The 11256-nt window shown below is 46.5% G+C and overlaps 1 protein-coding gene across 1 annotated transcript in view; it reads right to left on the bottom strand.

The window, feature by feature from the left end:
• Positions 1 to 11256, bottom strand: part of CATSPERD (catsper channel auxiliary subunit delta) — a 46709-nt gene that overhangs the window by 8867 nt on the left and 26586 nt on the right. The window contains exons 13-17 of the mRNA XM_014531867.1: positions 7629 to 7742; positions 6642 to 6731; positions 5880 to 5938; positions 2464 to 2542; positions 1124 to 1176 (exon numbers count right to left, since the gene is read on the bottom strand). Of these exons, the coding sequence (XP_014387353.1) occupies positions 1124 to 1176; positions 2464 to 2542; positions 5880 to 5938; positions 6642 to 6731; positions 7629 to 7742 (395 nt within the window). The remainder of the gene's footprint in view (positions 1 to 1123; positions 1177 to 2463; positions 2543 to 5879; positions 5939 to 6641; positions 6732 to 7628; positions 7743 to 11256) is intronic.

Here is an 11256-nt window from a genome sequence, read left to right as displayed (position 1 = left end):
GGTCATCACCTGAGTGTGTGATTGCCTTGTGCAGGGAGCACTAAGGTCCGCTCCTGATGGGCCCTGGAGCCGACTGCAAAGTTGCAGGATCGGGACCCCTGTGATGGCTCCTGGGGCAGCCGGGCATCAGTGCCCTGGGAGTATTTACACCAGGGGGGGTGGCAGTGCTGCAGATTAGGGCCCCCTCTCTACCCAGACCCTGCCTGAAGGGCAAAAGGCTGGTAACTCGGCCAATCTTCAGACTTTGGTGGTGTTTTTTTGAAGCATATTTTTATTGATTTCAGAGAGGAAGGGAGAGGGAGAGAGATAGAAACATCAATGATGAGAGAGAACCATTGATTGACTGCCTCCTGCACACTCCCCACTGGGGATGGAGCCTGCAACCTGGGCATGTGCCCTGACCTGGAATCGTACCACGACCCCCTGGTTCCTAGGTTGATGCCCAATCACTGAGCCACACCGGCCAGGCCAGACTTGGTCTTTTTCTTGGATTCTCATGGCCTCATTCCCTGGGGTAGTGATGGATACTGGAGGCAAAGTTCCCAAATTATTCATCAAGCAATTAAAACAAAATACCTGGCATGATTTTGGTTAAAATGAGGAAATAAGGAATTAAAAGGAAGGACTAGGACAGTGATGGCGAACCTATGACATGAGTGTCAGAGGTGACACGCGAACTCATTTTTTTGGTTGATTTTTCTTTGTTAAATGGCATTTAAATATATAAAATAAATATCAAAAATATAAGTCTTTGTTTTACTATGGTTGCAAATATCAAAAAATTTCTATATGTGACACGGCACCAGAGTTGAGTTAGGGTTTTTCAAAATGCTGACACGCCGAGCCCAAAAGGTTCGCCATCACTGGACTAGGATGAGCAAAATGACTAGGGAGGAGGGAAAAAATGTGAATGTCGCTGAGTCAGTGAAGGAGGAGGCCCACTGTGCAAGCAACTCAGACTTGACCTAAGAGTATAGACTAGCGCCTGTTTATGGTGGAAATGGTGAGCAGAGACACAAGTACACAGGATGCAGCACTTCAGCAACTGTGGAGCCACAGTGACCAATCCCACCCCATCCCTACACCCCACTCCCCACCACCCCAATATCAGTAACACACTTACTTCTGAACAACGATCTTTTTCTTCAAGTCACAGCCAATGGAAATGAGCGCCGTCTGGGGAGAGGGAGGGAGGGAGGGAGAGAGAGAGAGAGAACCGGATCAGTGAGGGCCACGAATAGCCCAGCCACACTGAAGACCAGTTGGGGACACACTGGCACGGGAACTCACTGTGCCTATGACCGGCCCCATGGAGCTCAGGCCCGAAGAGCCTGCTGAGCACAGGGGCACAGCTGAGGTCCCCCCACTGCTGACCTGCCTCTTAGGAGTTTCGAAGAGACCAGAACCCAATATATAAACTCAGCACAATGTTTGGGATACAGAGTGCAAAGGAAGTAGGGAAGGAAGGAAAGAAGGAAGGGAGGGAGGAGGAAGAGAGGGAGGGAGGGGGGAGGGATTACAATGAAAAACAGAAAAGAGAAAGACCAATATGGAGTTAGCCTGACAGCCTTAGGGATGTGCTTCTCAAACTGGGGTGTGGCGGTACCCTCAGTGATCTATTAGGGGATCTAAATCCACAGGACAGGGAGACTATTATTTGAAAAGGGACCTTTATTTTAAGACAAACATGGGCTTAACCATAAAACAGCATGCAAGATTTGTATCAATTTTTCAAAAATTGTGGTAAATAGACAATATAAACTTTAGCATCTTTTTAAATATATATTTCTATTGATTTCAGAGAGGAAGGGAGAGAGAGAGAGAGAAACATCAATGATGAGGGAGAATCATTGACCAGCTGCCTCCTGCACGTCCCCTACTGGGGATTGAGCCCGCAACCCAGGCATGTGTCCTTGACTGGAATCGAACCTGGGACCCTTAAGTCCGCAGGCCGACGCTCTATCCACTGAGCCAAGGAGGGTGTCCTGTTCCTCAGGTCCATCTTCTTAGTGCCTCACCCACTGTAGTAACTATATTTTCTTCTTTTTGTCATCTTGATGCTCTGGCTCCTGGGGCCTTGCTGACAGAACCGCCCCTCCCAGGCCCGGCTAATGCATAAAGATGGCAAGTATTCACCCGAGAACACAGTCCTCCATTGCAAACCGACCAATCCAGAACCACAGTTTTTTCTCTTAGGAGGTGTTACCTGAGTCGCCAGGGGCTGACGGTACATGACCAACAAGGACCAGGATTCATACAGCTGCTCCGAGGGTGGTCAGTCACGAGTGGCAGCCCTGGGGGATAACTGAGGAGGGCAGTGACCCAGGGGAGAGGATCACCTGCCTTTCCACATCCTGAATGTGGGCGTGGCCAGCCCCTCAGGGAGAAGTCAATCGAGGCCTGCTGCCATTATTCGTAACACTGATGACAAAGGATATGGGGTAGCAAAGGTTTGGGACATACCAGTGGCTTGAGGTCCACGCACGAAATTTCCTTGTTGGCTATATCCACAGTGATGGTGGAGAATGTGGGTCTCTTTATGCTGTAAGGCAAAAGGAGTGTTGGTTATTGCACACTGGTGTTGCAGTAGAAAGAATTGCCGACCCGTCCATCTATTTGCTTATCTATCTATCTATCTATCTATCTATCTATCTATCTATCTATCATCCATCTGTCCGTCCATCCATCTGTCAGTCCATTCTGACACACCAGAAAATTGACTGAGGACCTCTGCTCACATATGGTGACCCCACCTTCCCTTGAGTTTCTACCTCTCCTTGAATCAGTTTTGTTCACTTATATATAACTAGTGGCCCAGGGCATGGACACGTGCACATTGAAAGGAAATTAATTAGAAGAAATATTTTAATATCACTATTGGCCATTTCTCTATAATAGAAGTGTCAACCAAATTCATGATTGACAATGACAGATCGAAACACACGTGTGTGATTGGTGCCAGCGAGAGCTTCATATGTATCGCACGTGCACGAGTCAACATTTATTTTTAAGCTAGAGGCCCAGTGCATGGATTCGTGCACCGGGAGGTCCCTCAGCTTGGCCTGCGGGGATCAGGCTGAAGCTGGCATCCCACGAGGGATGTAGAAGTGCACGAAGTGGCAAGGGGCCAGGGAGGTGCCACTCCCGCTCATTCCTGACCTGTTCATCTCGGTCAGCTGAGCAGCGCTCCTGCTGCCGGAGTACACTGACCACCAGGGGGCAGCTCCTGTGTTGAGATTGCCCCTGGTGGTCAGTGCATGTCATAGTGACTGGTCAACCTGTCGACCGGTCACTGAGACTTTGTTATATATAGATAACTTGTTGAAAAGAACATCTGGCCCAGCTGGTTTTTTTCTCAGTAGTTAGATGGTCGGCCTATGGGCTGAAGGGTTGCTGGCTCAATTCTGGTCAAGGGCACATACCTCAGTTGCAGGCTTGATCCCTGGCCCCGGTCAGGGCATGTGTGGGAGGCAAGCAATCAATGTGTCTCACATCAATGTTTCTCTCTGACTTTCCCCTCCCTTCCACTCTTACTAAAAAAAAAAAAATTAATGGAAAAAATATTCTCAGGTGAGGTTTAACAGAAAAAAAGAACATCTGACATTCAGTTTTATTGTCACTTAGCTTCATATAATGTTTTCTCACTTTAAAAGTAGCTTCTGGCCCTAACTGGTTTGGCTCAGTGGATAGAGCGTCAGCCTGTGGACTGAATGGTCCCAGGTTCAATTCCGGCCAAGGGCATGTACCTTGGTTGCAGGCACATCCCCAGTAGAAGGTGTGCAGGAGGCAGCTGATCGATGTTTCTCTCTCATCAATGTTTCTAACTCTCTATCCCTCTCCCTTCCTCTCTGTAAAAAATCAATAAAATATATTTTTAAAAAGTAGCTTCTGTATTCATACTTTTATCTTCATTTTCTATTCCTATTGCTCATCTTAATTCTGTCTTTTCTCCATCAGGATTATAGGGTATTATTTATTACACCAGTCCTCTGAAGAGCCAGCTTTATCTTTCATTTTGACTTTATGCTTTTTATTTAATTCATTTCAGATCGTATAATTATTAATTTCCTTCTCATAATTTCCTTTTTTTTGCTCTCCTGGTTCCTTAAGTTAAATATTTAGTTCATTTATCTTTAGTCATACCTTTTCCTAATGACAAAAGTGCTTGACGTATAAACTTTCCTCGGAGTATATTTTTGCTGTATTTCTGAGTTCTTTGATTCAGGGATTATTTGTAAGGCTGCTTCTTAACTCCAAGTAAAGGGGATTTTGGTATTGTTGTTGCTTTTTGTTGTTGTTGTGTTCTAGTTCTGTTGGATTAAGGTCTGAGGGTGTGAGCTGAACATATTACTGGGAGAACTGATTTTTTATGGCTAAATACTTAAATTATAAGGTGGCTTTTCAATGAATTTTCCACAAGCACAAGAGAAACATAATCCTATATTAGAGCACACAAAGTTCTATTTTTTACTTTATGCTTATATTTTTTCAGTTCTTTTGAGGTGTAATTAACAAATATAATGGGAGATATTTAAAGTGTAGAATGTAGAATGTGATGATTGACTGACACATGTACACACTGTAAAAGTTAACACATCCATTACCTTGCATATTATTATGATTTCGCAAAAACATTTAATTATACTCTCTTGGCAAATTTCAAGAGGTCCATAGATAGAACTATCTGTCTATGGTCCATAGAGGACCATAGATACAGAGGTCCATAGATAGAACTAAAACATACTTGATGTTGAAGTGTATTACTCTAGTGACACCCCACCCGTGGACTCATGCATGTTTGTCCTGTAGTGTCTGGCCTGTCTCACTGAGCAGGTCAAGGTCCATCCACATGGTAGCAGGTGTCAGAATGTCCTTCCTCTTCGAGGCTGAATAAGCTTCTCTTATGTGAAAGAACCACATTCTGTGTATCTACTCATCTGTTAATGGATATTTAGGTTGCTCCCACCTTTTGGCCTTTGTGAATAATGCTGTTGTGAATGTGGGGGTGCAGGTATCTGTTTGGAACCCTGCTTTCGACTCGTTTGGGTATGTACCAAAAAGTGGGGTTGCTGGATCATGTGGTAATTCTATGTTTAATTTTTGTGGAACTGCCATTTGTAAAGTGTTTTCATCATTCTTTAAAAAATATTTTATTTTTTAAAAATAGATTTGAATTGATTTCAGAGAGGAAGGGAGGAGAGAGATAGAAACATCAATGATGGGAGAATCATTGATCTGCTGCCTCCTGCATGCCTCACACTGGGGATGGAGCCCGCAACCCGGGCATTTGGCCTGATGGGGAATCGAACCGTGACCCTCTGGTTCATAGGTCGATGCTCAACCACTGAGCCACATATGGCTGGGCCCCTCATTCTTTTTTTAAAAATTGAATGTATTGGGGTGACATTGGTTAATACAATTATATAGGCTTCAGGTAGATAATTCTATAATACATCCTCTATATATTGTATTGTCTGTTCACCACCCCCAGTCCAGTCTTCTTCCATCATCATTTATCCCCCCTATTTTAAAAACATATATTTTTATTTATTTCAGAGAGGAAGGGAGAGGGAGAAAGAGATAGAAACATCAATGACAGAGAATCATTGATTAGCTGTCTCCTGCACGCCCCCCCAGTGGGGATTGAGCCCACAACCCAGGCACGTGCCCTGACGGGAATCGAACCTGACCTCCTGGTTCTTAGGTCGACGCTCAATCGCTACACCACACCGACTGGGCAATCCTCCCTATTTAACCATTCTTGCCTTACCATCCTCCATGAAAGGGGCATCTCAAACTTGGTTTTGCTGTCCTGGCTCCTGCTAAGAGAACCCCATAGACACCCTGGGGCCGCCGCCACAGTCTGAGCAATGACATACCTGGAGGTGAAGTTGGTGTCAGCCCTGCCCCAGTGGTGCTGCTGCTTCAGGGAAATGTTCTGTGGGATGAGAGAGAAAACCCAGTGCCACAGTGGGACAGCCTGGGTCAGTCCCGAGATCGGGGTTTGGGAAGAAAGGGGCGGGGGCGCTGGGAGGAGGAGCCCGGAGACTGTCCAGGCCTCTCCGGGTTCTAATTCTACTCCCATGAAAGGCTTCTGGAAGCTCATGGAAATGGCCACCCCAAGCTCTTTCGTTCCCTGTTGCCTTTGCCCTGGACACAGTGTGAGGTGTAACTTTGTTCCCCTTCTCATTTCTCCGGGAAGCGACAAGAACTGGTTCAAAGAGTCCAGTTGGGGATCCTAGGCATGAGGCCTGGCTCAGACCTACAGATCCCCCCCGACCAATATATCCAAGTCCTTCCCATCCCCGTGGCTCCCGCCTTCTAACACCTCAAGTACCAGCTAGTAGGGACCTCCTGCCTTCCTGGGGCTGGGTTAGCTTCCCGGCCATGTCCTCTGTGCCTCTCCCCGGTGTCACCTTAATGGTGTCACTTGCTTAGCTGAGTGCTGCCTGCCTGAGTTGGGGATGAGCTGGTAATGTTTCCTCCAAATGCTGCAGCACCTAAGGCAGGTGCACGCAAGAACGGAGAGGAGGAAGGAGGGTCGGGCCCAGAAATGACCACGGGCGCTGGACTCAGCCGGGGTGGTCAAAGCCGTGCCCTTCACGTCATTGATCCTGGTGTGGGGTGTGGGCGTGGCTCACCAGCCTGTGCCTGGTGTTCCCATCATAGGTGTAGCCATCTTCGAAGTTGTAGACATGAAGTCCCAAAGAGTGGGGATTGCTCACCATGGCCTGGGGTGGGGACAGAAGAGGCATCAGGGGTGACACCAGCAAATGCAGCTGCCAGTCCTATTCCCAAATGTTCCCCCCGCCTCATCCACAACCCCTAGCTGTGGCCTCTAAGCCTCGAGCTGCTGAGCAGCTGCTGCAGGGCCCAGGCCCGGCCCTCCTGCAAGGAGCAGCCGGGGGCCTGATCTGCAGAGGGAGGCCCAGATGAGAGGCCTCTGGCTGAGAGCCAGGCCAGCCTGGCGTTCCCTCACTGGCCCTGGTCCTGGCAGGCTGGACTCCCCATATTCTTACACTAAGCTCCCCCCCAATTTCCAGGCTTGGACACTTGTGCACCAGGCCCAGGACACCCGTGATTCTCAGGCACTCCTGCTGCATGAGGGAAGGCTGTGAGTCAAGGCTCTGCTAAGAGAAGGAACGTGTAGAAAGCACACGGGCAGCTGAAGGGTGGAGAATGGGGCGCGGAGACCTGGTGAAAGGAGCCCTGGCACACGGCTCCATCTGCCCAGACTAGTAGAGGCTAGTTGAGGAGAAAAAGACAGATTCTATGGGTTTCGTGCGTGAGTTCTCTCCATGGGAGTCTGGGAACAATGGGTCCAGGGCGTGAGGTCAAGGACGCTGGTAACATCATGTGTCGGAAACACTTGTCCAGCCGGGCTGGTGTGGCTCAGGGCACTGAGCATCGTCCCATGCACCGAGAGGTCGCCGGCTCCATTCTGGTCAGGGTACATGCCCTAGATTGTGGGCTCAGTCCCCAGTGTGTGTGTGTGTGTGTGGGGGTGTGCAGGAGGCAACCGATCAATGTTTCTCTCTCTCTCCCCCTTCCCCCCTCTCTCTAAAATCAATAAAAACATATCTAAGGGGGAAAAAGAAACACTTGTCCAACAGATAAGATGTCCTTACGAATGGGACAGGGGTTGTGCCTGGCCGGGGTATCATCTCGGCGGCCAACTCCAATTTGCTGTTCATGTCGATGGTATACATTTTATTGTCAAATGTTCCTTGCAGTACTTCTACCTGGTTAGAAATGTAAAAAAAAATTAATTAATTAATTAATTAAATCAAGTCTTGTTCTCCCCAAAGAAAAGGGCAAGTAGGTGAGAGGTCAGCGGTCACCCCGAGGGATGGGACCTTCTCTAGTCTTGTGGGTGCAGCAGCCTGGGCCGCAAATTGAACCCTCAACCTTCTGGTGTATAGGACAACGCTCCAACCAACTGAGCCACACTGCCTGGGCGAATTCAGTGGATTTTAGAGCATTGAAAGATGGGATGAGGTTGCTGAATAAGACAGGCTCACAGATGGCATTTCCTTGGGAATGTAAATTGGTGCAGCCACAATAAAAAATAGTATAGAGCCCTAGCTGGTTTAGCTCAGTGGATAGAGCATCAGCCTGCAGACTGAAGGGTCTCAGGTTCGATTCTAGTCAAGGGCACCTGCCCGGCTTACGGGCTAGATCCCCAGTAGGGGTGCATGCAGGAGGCAGCCAATCAATGATCTTCTCTCATCACTGATGTTTCTCTCTCTTCCCTTTCCCTTCCTCTCTGAAATCAATAAAAATATATTTTAAAAAATAGTATGAAAAGTCCTCAAAAAATTAAACATTGAGCTATCATCTGACCTGGAAATTCCACTTCTAGGTATTTAGCTGAAGGAAATGAAATCCCTATATTGAATGGATATATGCACCCCCATCTTCATTACAGCATATTCCCAATAGCCAAGGCATGAAAGCAATGTGTGTCCATCAGTGAGTAAACAGATAGAGAAGATGCAGTGTGTATCTATATCTATATCCACAATGAAATGTTATCCAGCCTTAAAAAGGAAGTCCTGCCATTTGTGACAAGGTGGAAAGACCTTGAGGGTATTATGCGGAGTGAAATAAGTCAGCGAAAGACAAATGCTATATGACCTTACTTAGTGTGGAATCTAAAAATGCCAAACTCATAGACCCATACATACCATGTGGCTGAGAAAAGAACTGTTTCAATGCCATTAAGAATTCTGTATCAGATTTAGATTCTTTTTACAAATAAAAACATCCCTCAAGCCAGAGGAGAGGTAAGTGCAGAACATGGGACATTTCAATTTAGGTTGGTGTCCTTCTGCCCCTTTAGAGTGGGCAAAATGGGTGATGGGGTACAACCTTCCAATTATAAGATACTAGGGATGTAATATACAGCATGGAGACTATAGCTAACAATAGTTATTGCATATTTGAAAGTTGCTAAGAATAGATCTTAAAAATCCTTATCACAAGAAAAGGCCCCTTTAGAGGTCACATTGTAGAAATTTGGAGCTTGAGCTAGGAACGTTTGAAACCCTGTAGCTTTCAAGAAACACAGAATTGGAGGAGACCAAGATGGCGGCATAGGAAAACACCGGAAATTGCTGCCTTCGACAACAACTTCAAAAATACAAAGGTTATGGGCTGGATCCCCAGTGTGGGGTGTGCAGGAAACAGCCTATGAATGATTTCCCCTCTCCCTTCCTCACTGAAATCAATACAAATAAAAGAAATTTATAACTATGTGTGGTGATGAATGTTAACTAGGTTTACTGTGGTGAGCATTTTACAACATAACATATATCAAATCATTATGTTGTAGACTCGAAACTAATATAATGTTCTATAGTATGTCAATAATATCTCATTGATCCTGGCTGGGTAGCTCAGTTGGTAAGAGCGTTGTCCCCACATGCCAGGGTTGTGGGTGCAATCCCCGATCTGGGCACATACAAAAATCAACCAATGAATACACTATATGAATAAGTGAAACAACAAATCTCTCTCTCTCTCTCTCTCTCTTTCTCTCTCTCTCCTTCTCTCTAAAATCAATAAATAAAAAATTTAAAAATATTTCATTAAAACTGGAAAAAAACTTTAAAAATAACGTTAGAAAAAACTTTCCTGTATTTCTGACCATGTGATTTCTAGGGACTGTGGAGATGGATTCTGGGAGCCTAAAGAAGACATTTTACTATTTCTATCCAGCAGTTGCTCCCCCTTCCTGAGTGTAACCCCAGTTTCTTTTGGGACTATCCTGAGTTTCCTTTGGCAAATCACCATCTTGCACATCCTTGGATATGTGGCCCGGTGGGTGAACTGACTGCACCACTGTCTCTAGGTGTGGATTCTGATTGGCTCAGCCTAGCCTTGTGATTGGTCCATGAATGGGCATGTCATCCTCTATGAGCCAATGAGATGTGGGAGACATGCTGGGCTTTCTCTTGGCTTCTCCAAGGCTCTGATGAGACGCTTTCTTTCTTTCTTTCTTTCTCTTTCTTTCTTTCTTTCTTTCTTTCTTTCTTTCTTTCTTTCTTTCTTTCTTTCTTTCATATATATTTTTATTGATTTCAGAGAGGGAGAGAGAGATAGGAACATCAATGATGAGAGAGAATCATTGATCGACTGCTTCCTGCATGCCCCTCCTCTTGGGGATCGAGCCTGCAACCCAGGCATGTACACTTGACCGGAATCGAACCTGGGACTCTTCAGTCCGCAGGCCAACACTCTATCCACTGAGCCAAACCAGCTAGGGCTAGAGACCCCCTTTCTTGCCTGGGGTACAGCATGAGGATGCCAGGTCTTCAGGGTTGGCTGCCAGCTTGCTGCCATGATATGAGAAAGCATGCAACACCCCAGCAGGCAGAGTGGAGAGGTGGAAAGAAGCCGGCTCCTGGTGGCATGATTACAGACACCAGATCAAGCCTCACCTGGAGGCTTCCCCCTTCGGATGTTTTGGTCCCTGAGTCAACAATTGCCTTTCTGGTTTAAGCCCATTTGTTTGGATTTTCCATTACTTGCAGAATAATGAGTCCAACTTGGTATGCGCGTATTTCTCTATTTCTATGATTTTCCTCTCTTTAATTAGTCTGCTTGACGGAGGATGGCTCACGAATCGCCTGAACCCACATGCATCTCCCTCCCTGGGGGCTCCAGGTAAGTTTCTGTGGAGCCAAGACTGTTCACTTAACTGCTTGTGGCCCTGATAACCAGATCTCTTACTTTCCTCTCTTCTGAGCAATTTGAGTGTTTGTTGACTTCCTTGTTACAAAGAGCATCTACTAAAAGTGAAATACGTTTCTATTTGAAAGAACGGACAGGAAACTACCTACAAGATGTGGGTGCCAGCCTTTGGGGCAGTGGTGGCTGATTGTCAAATCCAGTTGTTCATGTGAAGTTCAAATCTAACTGGGCACCTCATATTTTATCAGGCAGCCAACCCTACTTGGAGCTCTACATGTGGTTGCCAGCCACAGATGCCCAACTCTGGGCCTCTGGGATTTGTGTGTGTGTTTGTTTTTAAAGTGTCTTGAATATGGAGCTAAACAGTTATGATCACATACTTTGCAAAGGTCAATATGGAGTTGAGGGTCCATGAGAACGGCCTGGATATTCACGGAGCACTTCTGGAAATCAAAAGCTGGAAACTCCGAGTCAGGAAGTGGGGTCAGGATTTCAAGTATCCCCAGGTCAGTGAACATCAGGGCTGCCTGTGGGGACCAGATGTTTTGGTGTGGAAGCTGG

The sequence above is a fragment of the Myotis brandtii genome, unplaced genomic scaffold (genome assembly GCF_000412655.1).
Source record: "Myotis brandtii unplaced genomic scaffold, ASM41265v1 scaffold827, whole genome shotgun sequence".
Taxonomy (NCBI): domain Eukaryota; kingdom Metazoa; phylum Chordata; class Mammalia; order Chiroptera; family Vespertilionidae; genus Myotis; species Myotis brandtii.
Note: the sequence above shows the minus strand (reverse complement) of the source record. Positions and strands in the feature narration are given on the sequence as shown.